Here is a 17,006-nt window from a genome sequence, read left to right as displayed (position 1 = left end):
AGGAATGACAGAGGCAAACAGCAGCCCAAAAGACGCCATCAAAATGTTATTACTTTTTATCACGGAAGATCTGAACAGCTCATTTATGGCTTTGCTGTTCACATATAAAATGCGGGCATCCTACATTTGCAGCTATAAAACTTTACAGCACCAAGTACCCTTGCATCCCACCCAGCTGTTACAGGCAGAGGAAACAAAGAAGGAACAAGAGGCTGTATATGTTTATGAAATTCATCAGTCAGCATTTTTCCCAGCCAACTACAGGTTTGGGGTCTCACAAGCATGTCGCAGTCTCACGACTCTTACCGTTTCAGCCAGGCAGCTGTCTGAATGTTCCAGTTTTCAATGTACATTTTAAAACTTGTTGCAGTCTATGAAAGAAGTTCACAGGAGATGTTAGCACTGAAACACGTGAAATAATAATTCCATTTTCAATTAGAAATACATGGGAAATGTCAATTCTAGCAGCTTACTGTGCCACAGCCCATCGCTAAACTAATAGGTTTTTGGGAGGGACGTTAAATAGGACAATGGCTCACTGCTAACACTTGGCACTTGCTGTGAAGTCTTACTTGGTTTTGTAAAATTAAATACAACGTTTGCCTATTCTTCAAATCACAGGAAATCTGAAAAGCTTTCTTGTTTTAAATGTCTGGCCTTTCCTTCAGCTCATAAACAGCTTCATTTTTGGAAGAGACATCTTGCCACCCACTAGGTGACCTGGACTGCTCTAGAGCACTGTTAAAACAAAATGAATTCTAAAAACTAGAAGTAATGCATTACTATATAGAGAAGAAAATAGGAAGACTGAAAAACATGGAAAATAAATTTTAGGAATAAATTTAGAAGCCAATTCTGAGCCCCCTGCCCAGACTGAGAAACCAGAGCGGGCTCCATGGTGTTGGGAGAGCCACCTGTAGCAGCTCACAGCACCAGATACCCCAGCTTTAGGGGGTTGCTGGACCCTCTCCAGCACCAGTTCCCCTAATCCCAGTTGACTTCACCGCTGGGGGTTCCCCATCCCAGCTCCCCTCTTGTTCCTCGCCTCCTGACAGAAACCTCCGAGGACCTCCTCGCCGAACAGAGATGTGATTCGGTGATACCACATTATTTCCTCGTATCAGCTGAAGGCAAGGGCATACTGAAAAGATGGATTAAACGGCAAACGTTTCCCAAGATCAATATGCAGATATTTTTACACTGCCACACAGAATCCTGAAAGCCAGCATTTCGTCCTCTGTGTTTCAAGAGTTAAAATGATCAGCAATTCCCAATGCAGTACTTGCCCTGTTTTAATTGCATTACTGCACCAAGAGAAGCCAAGAAAAATATCATTTTTCTTCCACCTAACATTGTCACTCTCTCCTGGCTTCCTTTAAGTTCACCTGTTGCATTACCAAGAGAGAAAGTAGTCACAGGCTGTCAAAATACATGTGCTGCCAAGGCTTTCAAGTGCCCCACGTGCCTCGTCACATTTTAATGCCCTCAACTCCTGCCACCTACTTATCTTTGCTATGGATCAGGTCATTTCTCAGCCATGTTTAGCACTCGAGTTCCCAATTCTCAAGCAATTTTACGCAGGCAGGTGGCTATACCTGCTGAAAATGCACTGTACAACCACACCTAAAATGCAACTCCCAGAACCGTTGCTGGTGCATAAAGTGATGGTTCGAGGTTACCCAAGGTAGTACGCTCTGTCATCTTTTTCTCATCACACACGTGATGAAGTCAAGAATCATTCAGCTTGGAAAAGATCCTTGGGATCACAGAGTCCAACCATTAACCCTACTCTACAAAGCTCACCCCTAAACCATCTCCCCTGAACACCACATCTAAACGATCAATGAAGAGCATTCTGTTTTATGCTCCTGGAAATAACGTCCATGTGACCAGCGATATAAAAAAATAAAAGGTTTTGAGGGGCCTCACAGCTCAGTGGGTAAGGAGGAGCAGAGGCTCCAGTTTCTTTCACCTGGCTTGACTAAAGAGCATTGCCCACCCCTCATTCCCCTCCTTCAAGTAGGAGCGGCCTCAGCCCATTAAGGTAAAGATCATCTCCTGCCCCAAAACCAAAGTCGGGTATTGATTCAAGATCTCAGAGCAGTACCCAGCCTGCTGCTGCCATTGAGCATTTCTGGGCTGTGCATTCTGTACCGCCCAAGGAGAGACACATGCTGAGGATGAAATAAGGTTTTTATCAAAAACAATAAAAAAATAAAGAAAAAAAGATAGAGCAAGGGTGTTGAGAAAGAGAGAATGTATAATGACACCTCCAGCTTTGGCATCTTTCAGTGAAGAATTACAGGGCCTCTTTCATTTTTGAGAAGAGTTATTACAGCACATTCACCTAGTCACAGATCATTCAGTAATAAAACAGTCAACTTGTTTTCATCTGCTTTTCCTTTTAAAATCATAACTACAGAATTACAGGGGGAAGTTCTTTCTATTTCTAAAGAAAAGAAGCCTTCAGAAAGCAGCCTCAGTCATGTAAACATTTGCATATCCCACTGGCATTCACAAAAATATTCTTTGGGGCAAACAAATGACAGTGGCCATCTTTTGCATAAGATAAACATAAATAGCTTACAAGAGACTAACAGACATCAAAAGCGTACTGCAGTAGCAAGAAAAACGTGTGCCAGAGGTTCTGAGAAACAGGATGGTTTGATGGATGGAGCTCTAGACCAACAGTCCAGCTAAGCTCTGTGTCCCCCCTCAGGTTGCTCAGTTTGTACCCATCACCTCTCCAAACTTTGCTCTTCTCCACCCTGGGCACATGCTGGGATCCTGCCCCTGCTCGTGGTGGCCTCTTTCACTGTCTCAACCAGGTTACAAAAGGAGAAAGCTGTCAGAAGTAAAGAAAAGGGAATACACCACAGATGGTGGACAATCATAGCTGCAAGCAATTTATTGACCCGTTGAACTCGCCTACCATCTACCGTAATTGACTGCTCATTTATTAAACATCTGATTAATCATTTATTAGCCCTCTATAAACTACTTAGAAATGCAACCTGAATACAGAGCATGGATGAGGGCGGCACAACAGACACTTTTTATCTGCCCAAGAGATAAATCACAAAGCCTCTCCACGCTAATGCAGGGCAGCCTGGTGGCACGGACTTCTTTTCCTGCCAGCAAAGCTTCTCCCCGTTATCATGTCCTTTTCTCTATAATTATGTGGCCAACTCCTTCAACTCACCTCAATATTCCAGATATTTAAATTGGACAAGAGGTCCCAGCGGAAGGCACCCCTCTCGTCAACTCCACTGAATCCATAGCCCGCTGCGTTGTTGACTGCATCTGCTGCAATGGCAAAGCAAAATGGGTCCAGTCAGACTAGAGGAGAAGGAGGCACTTTTGCTTACAAGTCCACATGGCACCAAACACACGATCAAACAGCTTTGTGGCAGTCAGCATCCTCCCTTTCAAAGAGAAGCTTCCTCTTGGCAAAGGGGCATTGCTTTAAAGCAACACAAGAATTATTTCCTCAAGAGGAAAGGCTAGGTACTCCTTCAGGAAGAAGAAAAACACTAATGAAACAGAAATAAACCAGCCACGGATAGAAATTGCTTTTCCCATTATTTTGCCTTTATTATCTATCTGAGGTATAGCTGTAGAAGAGTTGCCATAAAATAAATTTGCATTTTCCTCAAAAAGGTAGCTGGATGTCACAGCATTTGCATAATTTAGCAAAACACATAATGTCTCAAAGACACCTTTACCATTACTATTAAGAGTTCCACCACGGCTGTGTTAATTAAGAATTTCATTCGCACTTGTGCAGACACAGCCTTTCGCTCAGCAACTCCCTAAGTACCTCACCACCTCCACAAATCAAATATCAAGTTACTTCAGTTACAGACTTAACTACTTTAAGTGCAAATAGAAGCCTGAGTAACAGTGGGACACTTCTTCACTCACTCTCTCCTGGGTCAGCTACCTCCTTCCTCCACCTTGTCTGGGATCTCATCACTGGGTCTCAGGATCTTGCCCCTGCCAGAAATCCTCTCCCACTGTACTCAGAAAACAGGAGGGATTCGCCTCCTCTGGATCACTACGTGTAGTCAACACCAAGGATTATTGGAAGAAAGAGCAAAGGGGAAGGACAGGACAGTCTTCTCCTTCCTAGATCATTTACAAAACACAAGTCGGGTTAAATTATGCTTTAAAAAGGTCAGGGCTTCTTTCCCAAGAACGAAAACTGATTTTGCTTCCCGAGTGCTATGAATGTCAAGCACAAACTCACAGAGGAATCCCAAAGCACATGGGAAAGAATCTAATTAAAAGCAACAGGAGTAACAGTAAGTTAATAAATAAATGAGCAAGTTTTTATAACCTGAAATTTTCAATTTCATTTTGCACTTTACTGAACCAGCTAGATTTTTACTGAAGAAAGGTCTCCGAGTTGTTCTTTCCCTTTTAAAAACACAAAAAAACTCCCACCATAACAGCACAAAAGAAAACCAACCCCACCTGAAATCGTATTTACTTTATGGCCCACCAGCATCTTGCTACAAGATCAGCAAAAAGCCACGAGGCCCACGGGACCCTCCTGAGAGCAGAGACTGAAGCTGCACCTAAACGTCACCCCCAGAGCAGGGTGACAGCTCCTCCTCGCTGCTCCACAGTGGCAGGGACCGCTCGGGGGTTCTTTGCCAAAGAAATTATAGAGAAATTATAATTATAGAGCAAGAAACCAGGAACTCCGGCACGTGATGATACAGCAGACCCTGCCAGCCTCACACCTCCTGAGCCGCAGAGCGAGGCGCAGAAAAACCGCAGCTGCCTCCCCGCAAAGTCCTCAGGACACCCCAGGTTGAGGCCAAGCCCCAGTGACTCCAACAGGCCTGGCTTCAGGGCCTTCACAGCACTCGGTCCCAAACAGGTTTCATCAACAGCTCCGAGGACCGTCTGCAGCCGCGTTCCCACGCCTGTCGCTAACGCGGCAACAAGCTGAATTTTCCGTCTTTGCGCGGATCAGGAGGAATTCAGCAGCGTGGCTCTCGCACAATAGCGTGACTGTCCTTTCCCGGGGACAGAAAGTGCTTATCAGGGTGGTTCCAGCAGGCGCTTTTGTAACTCCCCAGGCCACGCCACCGGCAGCTAAACCGGGACAGGATAAAGTGTCTGCTGTTCTGCTGCCTGGATTTGCAATGGGAATGACAGAGACCGTGCCCTCCAGTACGCAATGCACACTCTTCCCAGAGCACCACATAAGCTATTTGGACAGCCTCTGCCGCTTAGCCGTGTCACAAACCCCGGTTCAGTTGCTCTCTCTGATAACGGGCTTTTGGCTAACTATAATGCCAGAAAAAAAAAAAAAACAGAGGCAACAATTTCACATTGGATCCCACTGTTTACACTGGAACTTACTTGTAAAGCAAGAGGAGCCAGCGCGACCAATTTTAACCTCCCAACCTCAAATATAAGCAGCAAATTATGAATATAGCATAAAACTCAAGACTTAAAGGAGGCAAACTTTTTTTCCTCCCTTTAAGAACTTCTGTAAAGATTATTTTGGTGTGAAGTTTTAAGAGGGAATTGTTGAATTGATTTTACTGGCAAGAAGCTGAAAAGCAGATTTGGTTCCAGGAGTAGGGCGTGTCAGACCGGCTAGAAGAGATTTTATGGACATTTTTCAAAACTTTTGACATCTCCCCACCTCAGTGGGGTCCACCAACTATATGAATACATGTGCATCTCCCACAAGAGCTACAAGCCTAGGGAATAACTTACTCCCCCTCCCTGCACAACATTTCAGATCCTCTCCTCCATTTATGAACTTAATTGTTATCTATGCAAGTAAGAGATACAGCTAGACTTACCTAACGTCCATGCAAAGTAATACTTTGGTTTTGCTGCCTGCGTTACAACGTACAGGTAACCAAGTCTTGACAAGAAAGGTGTTTTATCAAGAAATTCATTATCAATAATATATGCCATGGGAAAGTTCTTGGTAAGAGTCAAGAATAAAATGAGAGATACTAGTGTGATACACAGCTTGTACATCACTGCTCCCTAAAAAAAGCACAAACAACAAGGAGATGTTAATTAGAAACATTTGCTTGAGGGGAAAAACAGAAAGGCAGTACTCATGGCATACAAAATGTGCTTCAAGAACCAATAAAGATAGCAGTGCCAAAGCTGATGATTAATTTATAACAGGTAAGAGAAAAAAGGCCACAATCAAAGCTTTGATTTAATTTGTTTTACTGAACTACCTATGTATGGGTACAAAGGACAATTTAAGTCAAAATTGGTGATGAACTTCATAAGAGACTCCTGCATCCTACCAAGGGGGAGGAAGAAGTGCATGAGCAGCTGCATGGTGCTTAGTTGCCACCTGGAGTTAAACCATGACATACAGTCATAATGAAAAAGGTGAATCTGGCACCTGTGTGCTGTGTAAAAGTCGACTCGTGTTCTCAAAAGACTAATAAAAGTGCAATATACTACTGAAACAACAATTTGGACTTGATCCCAAGTGCCCTTTTCATACCTTCTTTGTATTCAGGAATAAACGAACGCGCAACTATCTGTAAATGGTCACAACACAAATTTTAATATTCTCTGCTGATTTGCATCTAGCACAATATGGGCCTCATTCTGACCTCGGCCAGAAGCAACATCACTGAAACCAGTAAAAACACAACCATGTGCAAGAGGAATCAGGGCTGGGCAGGCACACACTCGGTCTTGGAGGAGACATTCTGCACACACTCGCCAAGCTACAGGTTCAGTGTTGCCTTAACGTAAGAGAGAGGAATCTGGTGGTCATCCTGCCTTACAAGAAGGTCATTTTTTAAGGTCTTGGGTAATATTAAGAAGTATAAAATAAAATTAGCGCCAATTGTATGTGGCAAATGACCTCCAAGTCATCTTAAAGCGTGAAATTCTCTTGCAAAGAACGTGGACAAGCTACAGTTTCTGATAAGCCCTAGCTCACGCACTTCTAACATCCCCCTGCACCATGGGTGAAATTTGACTTTCTTTTCCTCCCCCGCCCCCCGACACTTCCTCTTCTGTTTGGAGCTGAACTGCAACTCGTCATTGTCAGAACCTGCAAACCGTTCCCATCGCTGCACAAAGGACACCCACTAACCAGTGACCCATTTTGCAAGCCAACTGCATTTGGGGAATTCAAGAGGAAGACCCTAGCCCCTTCACCCCTGACCCCGTGATAAAAACAGCAGCTACTTCACAGAAAAAAACAACAACCCACACTAACATTTACTGGAAAGATAATCTAAAATGGGTTTTCTTAGTTTTTAACTATGAGAATCACGTACAAAGCTGTACTCTCCCACCCTTTGCAATAAATCCTTGTCATTTTAAAACTTACAGTTGGAGAAGGATCAGGAAGTCTGTCATAACCCTTCTGCTTCCAGTTCACTTCTAATAGTTTCATGTGCACATGCCTCCCTTCAATGAAGGCTATATAATCCTTGTAATTGCTGCAAGGCCCAGCTATGATGCTCATAAAATTGAGGAGATAGCTTAAATACTCCAATAAAGAAGGTCTCGTCCTGTGAAGATCATCCATACACAACAAAATAGGGGGTGAAAAAAAAAAAAGCAAGACAAGGTAAAACACAGCAAAGGCTTTCAGGAATTTGCCTCAGTCCCCAAGTCTCTGCTACCACCACCCCCTGCCCCAGCTGAAAGCTCGCTAGGTCTGTGCTGGAGAAGACAAAGCACAGCCTCTCTCACATCCCAGCGACGCCTGGCAGATGGCACTCCGAACCCTGGGGATGTGGAAGTGCCTTAATCAACGTGGGGACCAAGGCTATCGATCTGAAAACTTTCAGTCTTACCCTCAGGACTGTTTTAGTTAAACTCAGTCTTAAATACCAACTCTCAGACAAACCCACTCTGCTTGTTTTGAACAGGCCAGCAGTACCGGGAGTGAGAACATGCTGATTGTTTTTGGACACCTGCCCAGCGTGTCAGGGACAGGTAATGGCTGGCACAGTCTCACCGAGCCTCATCACTCAAATCGTGAGGCAGAGAGCATTGGAGACCATGATTCTCAGGCCCTAGAGGAGTTCTCACCCTCCCGTTTCAGCTGAGCCTTTTGAAGAATGGAAAGCGTGACGCAAGACGTGGAGGAAGAGAATGAAGGGGCATGTTGTGCTACTGCACAAATAAAGGAAGCAATTGCCTGTATTGCATCACAGACATGAAGAGGAACAAATGGGGGAAAACATATAAATCAAAAGACAGCTGAAGATGAAAGTCAAAGATGAGTTCCCTATGCTCCTTATTTCCATTTTGCAAGCACATATCCCCACAAGTTCCTTGCATGAAGTTTATATTAGATGTAAAATTAAGATGTTCCGCTGCCCTTGCTACAGATCAGTAGGATGGAAAAGAGACGTAAGCTTCTTGCTGCTAGTGCAGTTTGTAAATTGTTGGGCTTGTCTTATTTATGCTGCAGAAAACACCAGCATCTAAAATCCGCATGGAGATACACAGTGCTCTCCACAAATGTGCCCACAGTCACCATCGAAGAGTCCCCAGATAAGGGCAGAACCTGGGGCACAGCATTTTGAAACCTTCGGCCCGAGATAGGAATGGACACACACAAATCAAAACCCATGTAAAATCCTTACAGACCAAAGCCATAAATTTCTAACAGAAAAAAAACCCTAAGCAACAGTTAAACATTTTTTCTGTTGCCTACTTTTATTCTGAAGTGGAATTAGTTTGAATAAACAGCTGGCTTAGCCAGGATTTTCTGCATCCATGCCACTGGTTATTGTAGATGTTAGTGCCTGAATGATATGTTCTCTGGTGAAAGCATTTCACAGAAAGCTGCAGCAAACAATTTGGGGCAAGGCTCATCTTTCTGTTCTGCAAAACCAAGTCCGTGATTTGGGCTTCTGAGTTCTACAGCAAGATTAAAAATCAAGTCAATTAGTTCCAATTTAGACTGTGCACATGGGTGGGTGGGGAGACATGAGCAATGCACGAAGGAATGTACAGAGCATGAGTGAGAAACAAAACCAGACCAAGAACAGGAGGGAAGACAAAAGGCTGTACTACCAAAGTGGATTTAAAACTTTAGTTATGACTTGTCTGCCACCAACACTTGAGCATGTACTTTTCTACTATGAGCTCATCTACTGTTGAGAAAAAACAATAAAAAGAGAAAAAAGTGCCTGTGTGATGAGAATTTGACTAGAATTAATCTTATGGTCACAAGGGCCCAGTGTAGTGAAACATTATGCTGTGAGCTTTAAAAATAATCACAAGCTATGGGTCACAGCAAAAGTTGCACAAGGATTTTTGCTTTTCAAGATACTCCCTTCTTACTTTTTGAAGCTCATAGGCAGATTTTCTGATGGTTGAATCTTCTTGCCTTGAAAACGAAAAAAATAATTTCCTTGGCCTTAAACAAACTCTTCATAGTGAAACACAGTTACAGTTGTATGACTAATTCTGTAACATTAATTCTTCTAAAAGAAGTAAAATAGAATAAAAAATAAATCCCCTGCACCTGTACTAAGAGATAAAACAAAAACAAAAAGAGGGTGCTCAAACATATGGTCAACATGCTATCTCTCTGTGAAAAAATAACAATAGCCACAGAACACTAGGAGTACTCACATTACAGAGGGAGACAGGAAAAATAAAACTTCGGTGTCCAAAAATTATGGCAAAGAAAAGCAATACTTGAAGTGTCAGAGTCAAGCCAAAAAGGATTTGTAGAACACGGTGGTTTGCTGACAGAGGAGTATTCTACTTGGAAAAATAACACATCACACAGAGGATGAAGACAAGAGCCAAGAAGTTCATACAGTGCAGTCTTAGTCTGAATATGAAAGAGCTGATCCAGCAAAGACCAGTTTTGTTGCATGTGGAGTATATATTAAGTATATATTTAAGTCAATGAGATGTTGCCAAGTACTTCAGTGCTTTACTGACCATCACAGTGTGATAAAGGCCAAAGTCCTGGACTGAAGAAATAAGGAATATACCAAAGAAGCTACAAACAAAGCAGCTACGTTTGTGTAAGCAGGACGCTGACAGCAGCATTAGAAAAACAAAACTGCTCAAGCAAATAGAAAAGGCAGGTAGCACTTCTGGCTTATTATGGGCTGGGAAGAAGCAAGGAACATTTTCATGGCCAGGCCGCTAAGTTGGTCTTGACATTGCAAAGTTCAAAAACAAAATTTTAAAAAAAGCCCCAAAGTAATCCTAAACCCTAAACTTCTTTGATGAAGGTAGACACGAATCACTTAGGGGATTTATATTCTTACTTCACAGCAAGCCGATTTTGCTCCGCGGTGAGTTCCTCAGCTTGCCGCCCTATTCCTAGAGAGAAAGAGTAATTCGCATTAGGTCTTGGCAAAAGCTGAACAGTGAAAGCTGTCCCCAAAGCCTTATGTTCGCATCCCACAGATAGTTTTCTAAAGCTGTAAGCTTCAAAATTTGTCACAGGCAGTTGTAGATACAGCTCAATTCCTAACTTGTATATATTCACGTTCTACTCTACCTCTTCATGCAGTCCTTACCTCATTCCCTTTTTTTTCACCCTTGCTATGCTCTCAGGAAGAGCAGCCATCATATTCCCACACTCACAATGCAACTTGCAATGCCACCAACCAGCAGTGACCCCCAGCAGCCTCCACCAACAGTCCTGAGCTGGAAAAAAACAAACAAACCTGTTCCCAGAAGCAGCCAGCTCATTTAAGCACGAGCCTCCCGCAGGCTCCTTGGTGAGAAATAGAGCATTTCCCAGCAGGAGGAGCGGGGCACGGGAAGAGAAACATGGCTCTCGGGGAACAGAAGCTGCGCTGGTGTGAAGGAGCAGCCCGGCTACCTGCTGCTGGAGCAAGCTTAAACACAAACCGTCAGCAACCGTCTGGAATTGAGTGGGCTCCCGACTGGAAGAGAGACCTCCTGTCGAGCGCACAAAACCTTTGGGGCCAGAGGTAGAGCACAACATCACTGTTCCAGGAAAACGATGGAAAACTCTTCTAGGACGGCCGGCGGGCAAACAGAGGTTGCTTATAGCAAACATCTCAAAAACCTGCACTCCGAAGCTTTTAGCCGCATGTACTGTGAGGAATCCCGCCGGCTTCAGCAGAACAACTCACCACGGGACAAATCACAGCGCTTGATGCTGAGCATGCATAAACACCAGATCCACAAGACCAGGGGGGGCTTGGCATCCATTAACATGACTGCTCTGAACATACCAGCCATAATTAACAACCACACACACACACACAAGGCCCATTTCCTAAAAAGACTGCTGATAAGCTATTCATTTCTATTCTCTCTCAGCTATTTGAGTTTGTAAATACAGGGAGGGCGTGAGTTCCAGGAAGACAATTAAGCACTTGATTACTTAAAGGGCTGACTACTTTGTTTGTCTATTTCCCTTTATGTGCAGCTATGTTAAATTTTTACAACTAATAAGTTGTCACTGCTGCCCAAACTCCAAACTGCCTCCATCTGATTAACTGCTCCATACATGGATGTTCACAGTATAATGAGCCTTTTCCACCCATCATTACTCTGTGGGATTTCTGGTTTGCTTAAAAAGCTCCTGTCTCTGCTGTTACCCCCTCCTTTCCAGCTCTTTGTTTACCTCCAGTGCTCTAGGCACGCATCGAGGCTGCACACCCCTGCGGCACACAGTGATACCTGAGCTGGCTTAAATAACAGAAGCAGAGAATCCCCAGCAACATGCACATCAATGGCAAGGTCAGCTAGCTGAGCTTCACACCAGATAAAAGCATTAAACCCACTTGTGTAAACCTGGTTTGCTAAGAGTGCCAGAGCCTGCGATGCAGCCACCACCTAAATCCTACGTTAAAACAACTCTGTAACGAGCTAACCCGTGCAGGTGCCCAGGGCTTACAATGCAACGAGGCTCAGACAGTCAGAAATTCACACCACAACGTCAGTAGACGTGAGCGATCACAGTACTGATGGCGATTGGCTTTTCCAGCCTCTGCACTGTGCTAGACACAGGCATTTTGCTGGGAAAGAACAGTGCTCTTTGTCACAGCGCAGCACAAGAAAGTGTTATTTTGCTTGCAAGCCTGCTTCTGCCTGCACTGGGAAAAAGCCATTAAATTCCATCTCTTACAACTCCCAAAGTATATTATCACTAACCATATTAACATTAATGACTGAACCTATGTATCCAACACATCTCTTTATTTCTGAGAATCAAGAACTTCACAGAGTCTCACTGTAGCACCTAAACAGCAGGTACTGGCGCTAGTCAACATCCAGATTGGGACCCCTGGAATGAGAGCACCCAAAGGGAGAAACAGTTATCTTTGTTATTGCAAAGACAGCTTAGTCCTAGAGAACTGATCAAAACCTGAAGTTTCTCATTTTCCTCCATGAGTATTTTTCTTCTTCAGCTGGAGAACTGAACTACACTCATGCAACCGAGTTGCTGAACTACCCTCATGCACTCCATAAAGCTCGAGCACAGAACGCGCTGGAACAAAAAGGCTGTCTCAGGGACATGGGAAGAGATTCCTTCTCTTACCATCATGTAACTGGCATGCAAGTGTCGTGATCTTCTGTGTAATTATCATCAGCGGACTATAACAGAGATAGAAACAGAACAGTTACAGTCTTGTAATATAAATTATTCCCAACTTTCTTACTGAATGTCTTTATCCCTTTAAAATGCATAACTGTATTAGCAACAAGTGGAAAACATCCAATTAACACTGAAGGAGGAACTCAGGCATAAGATGATTGCCTGGGTTCAAAACACAGCAGCTTGCACTGGAATTTTTAATTGCTATCTACACACAAAGCCGTATTTTCTGTCTCCCTATCCCGCAGCAGTGCAAATTGTAATTCAAAAGAAATCAGGCTACAAGGAAATACCAGCTTCTGCAGTTTCAGTTTGCTGGGCCTCCTCTCAGGCAAAAACCAAACTGGAGCCTCACGTGAGGCAACACTACAATACAGTGATGCTGCTGTAACCTAACTCTGGCTCTTCTTGCTCTCACTCAACTACTGCCTGTCTCCTCAGCACCCAAAACAACAACAAAAAAGCAGGTTCTGCAGAAGCACACGGTTATTTCCCCACATGAATAGCCCTATCAACTAGGGCTGCATGCAGATACCAGAACAGCTGCCAGCACAGCGGCTTCCCACTTGCTTCGTGGCTGTGCAACTGTCTTGTGGACAGTCCATCCAAGATGTTCCACCCAACTGGGAGCATTTGGGCATGGAGCTTCCCAAAAACACAAGCCAGCAGTTCCTGAGCTACGTTTACAGACTACAACCACCCAGCAGCTTTGGGGCCAAGCAAACCAGCAGCGTAGGAATAGGTGCTATGTTCAACAAGGGCTTGAGTTCATGTACATGCTATTTATGGAATTTGACTAGTATATGGAACTTTCTTATGAGATGTAGATAATATTTAAAACAAAGAGCTATATATAATATTTGGAGTAACATATTTTCTAGAAAAAGCTGGAGGCATTTTTCTTAGTTCAAGCACTCTTCCCCACTGACTTCTAAATGCAAGAAGAACATTCAATGATATCTCCTGTCTAAAATAAGTTAAATATTTCATGTTCTGTAGAGATTTTCAAGAGATTCTGAATCATCCTTGACTACATTGACAGACTTGCTACAATCAAATGTAAACCCAATGGCTAAAATAAACTGATCGTAATCTGTTTGGGAGTTAAAACAAGATGATCTTTAACGTCCCTCCCAATCCAAACTCTTCTATGGTGCTATGATTATCCCACTAAGTCAAACAGATTTTCAAGATGATTAATATGCTGAGCATTGCAAACACAAGAACACTGGAAAATGCCATTCTTCCTTCATGAATGTTCCTTTTTTTCCTTTTCAATACTAAATATGGCTGATCTTTTCAAGAGTCCACATGTAATTCTGCATGGGCAGAGTAATTTGCATTTTCTACCAAAAAACAGAGAACACACAATATCGGCCAACTGCTTTGTCAGAAACTATTTTTATCTCTTCAGCAGTCTCCACTTGAAACATCAGTAAGAAAGCTTGCACATAAAATCCAGAACAAGCTTAAAATGCACAAATCTGGAAGACAGCCATAAGGTAAGAGTTCGGACAGCAGCTCTCCTTGGGTCACCTCAACCAGTGATTGCAGCAAAGTAACAGAAGAATTCAGCAATGACTTTTCACTCTCCAAACTCCAATATCATGAAACAATCATTCTAATATTTATTCCGATTCATCTTTCAAGAAAAAGTTATTTACAAGCTGTTTTCACCATTATCTTCAACATCCTATTTCTCAAAGTAGATTTTCCTATTCAGATAAAACTTCAGCTTTGCTTTCAAAGATGCATAATTCCCAATCCTTTAAGCAGACAAAAAAGCAGATTTTCTTTTTTTTTTTTTAATCCTTAGGAGAGACAGAGGCTGTCAGTGAACCATCAGTTCTACTGCAATAAACACAGATTTTTATTTTGTCAGTGCTTGACCTTTCCGCTTTATGAGTGAGTGCTAACGCTTCGTTCAAATTGATTCAATTTGTTGCGTAGACTTCTTACAGCAAGCACTCTGTGCCAACACGGAAGTGGGTAACTTTAAACCTCAGGCTCAGGGCCAAAACCATACGCCTTTAAGTGCCTAAATTTAGACACACGTCTTAGAAAAACTGGGCCCCTGCCATAAGGCAGAGAGAAGAAAATGCAAACAATCCTGATGTGCCAGTGAACCCAGGGAAGCAGCAGCGCAGCTCGTGTCGAAGTCCCACAATGTATAAACACAGAGAAGAGAGGTTCTCTCAGCCTATATTAGGAATAGTCAGCCTCTCGTGCAGTTTAATCAGAAAGGACAGACATCCCTCAAATTCCAACTCCAGAGGAGACAAGTGAGGACAAAAGTGGCGCTGCTGACACTGCGGGCAGGTGACCCACAACGTGCATCTGAGAGCCCTCCAGTTGCCTCTCCTGTCGTCGTCATGCTACACATCACCTCTAGGTTTCAGGTCAAGAGGGAGCATCCTTCTGCTCTCTCACCTGTATCCCACTCCCCCACTGACCAAGCTTTTGCCGCAGGAAAGGGCAGAGCACCACAAAGCAACGGCAGTACCAGAGCTCTTCCTTCTTCTAGTATCCCTCTGGGGTGCACAGGTCCCTCACCTTCTGCACACACACACCTGTCCCTCTCCTCCCTGGGGACTCACCAGTCTCTCAGCACACACACACACGGCAAGTCTAACACTGGTTTTGTGTCTTTGGAATGAAAAATAGAATCACAGAACAATTTCAGTTGGAAGAGACCTTCAGGATCATTGAGTCCAACCTTTGTCCCGGCCCTATTGACGCCACTAACCCATGTCCCTCAGCACAACATCCATTCTTCTCTTAAACACGTCCAGGGACAGCAACTCAACCACCTCCCTGGGCAGGCTGGTCCAATGGCTGACAACCCTCTCAGTAACAAAATCCTTCCCAATATCCACCCTGAACCTCCCCTGGCACAACTGAAGGCCATTTCCCCTCATCCTATCGCTCACCACTAGGGAAAACAGACCAAATTCCATATTTGCAGAGCAATACACCAGGATGCAAATCTTGTCACAGTATTACAAATTAGGTAAGAAAAATACATTTAATTTAGGGAGAGAAAAAATAGTATCATTATTTACTAAATACACATGTGAATTTTGATTATTAAAACTTGGCAATACCAAAGTATTGAATTGCTGTTTCTATTCAGTCTTTCAGGCAAGCTCTAATTTTAAACAGCAATAAAACACGAAGTTAATACATAAAATACAGAATCGTATCACATATAGTCAACTCTTTCCAACAGAGCGATATTCTAAACCTTAGACTGCACTGGAAAAAGTCAGTAGTGCTACAAAGAAAGGGAGTTAACAAAACTATAACATTTCCAATAAATCTTCTCTCCAAGAGATGCATAGGTTATTAGAGGGGGATGAACTATTAGGTTGAATTTAAAAAGAAAAATCAACCTAGTATACTTGCGTTTACATACAAACCACGAAGACCTACGAAACCACAAAGATCTACCCCTAGGAAGGAAGCATTTGAAATAAAAACACATTTAAGAAGCCTAAAGGACCTGAACTCCATCATATTTGAACACCTTCCAACGGTTTTGCAGCCACGTGCTAAACAATGACTCCTCAGCACCACTGTTATAAACCAGCACAGACACAGAATTTCATTTACACGTGTTGTGACCTCACGCCGCTAATTAAACGTTCCAAACGAAAACGGCTAACGCCATTTTAAAACATGCCTTGCCCCAAAGTGATGAATTTGCCCAGAGGCTCAGGCCAGTGGAACCAATGAGGTCGGTGTTGGTCACCGTGGGCATCCTCCCCAGATCACGGGCTGGCTGCTGCATCCAGCAAGCGCCAACACCATGAGAGAAAAAGACATTTTTCAAGCAGAGTCTGCCTGACCTTAGGTAATCCCGTGGAGGAGCCTGGCACACGCTCGCTCACAATAGTTTCCACTGACCTGATTTCACTAAGAGGTGGAGTCAAAAGGCTTCATTGCAGACAAGACTCCAGACTCGCAAACATTTATTCCAGGTTTCTCTCTTTAGCCCTGACGAGAAGTTCACAGGCTGAGACGGCAGGAATTGCACGAGGCCAGAGGGACAGTCAGGCCAGAGACACCACGACAGCAGCGTGCTCGCTCTTCTGCTTGCCGCAGCAAAATGAAGAAGTGCTGAAGCACATGGCGGGGAAAAACACTGCACTGAGCACACTCCTGCCTCCAAAGCTACTCCCAAGCATGGGTTTTCAGGGAAAGCTCCCCAAAAGCACTCCTTACATTTCCACAGTAGAAGCATTTCACTTAAAAGAGTATTTACTCTGGGAGAAGTGTCCTGGGACACACTAGGTGTGTGGAGCTCTCTAGCAGTCACTGCCTGCTGAAGTTTTGGCTGATTCCGCAGACCACGGCTACCCACAGCTGCTGGAACACACACCACCACCACACACTCCACATTTAGAAGACAAGAAAACCTAACTAACCT

The 17,006-nt window shown here is 43.6% G+C and overlaps 1 protein-coding gene across 1 annotated transcript in view; it reads right to left on the bottom strand.

Moving 5' to 3' along the window:
• Positions 1-12,576, bottom strand: part of MBOAT1 (membrane bound O-acyltransferase domain containing 1) — a gene marked incomplete at its 5' end in the record, with an annotated part of 17,057 nt that extends 4,481 nt beyond the window's left edge. The window contains 6 exons of the mRNA XM_009879399.1: positions 307-371; positions 3,203-3,306; positions 5,829-6,021; positions 7,346-7,529; positions 10,266-10,320; positions 12,521-12,576. Coding sequence (XP_009877701.1) covers positions 307-371; positions 3,203-3,306; positions 5,829-6,021; positions 7,346-7,529; positions 10,266-10,320; positions 12,521-12,576 — 657 coding nt within the window. The remainder of the gene's footprint in view (positions 1-306; positions 372-3,202; positions 3,307-5,828; positions 6,022-7,345; positions 7,530-10,265; positions 10,321-12,520) is intronic.
• Positions 12,577-17,006: the final 4,430 nt, after the last annotated feature.

This window comes from Apaloderma vittatum, unplaced genomic scaffold (genome assembly GCF_000703405.1).
Source record: "Apaloderma vittatum isolate BGI_N311 unplaced genomic scaffold, ASM70340v1 scaffold15471, whole genome shotgun sequence".
Classification (NCBI taxonomy): domain Eukaryota; kingdom Metazoa; phylum Chordata; class Aves; order Trogoniformes; family Trogonidae; genus Apaloderma; species Apaloderma vittatum.
The sequence above is the reverse complement of the archived record's forward strand: the minus strand, read 5'-3'. Positions and strand labels throughout refer to the sequence as shown.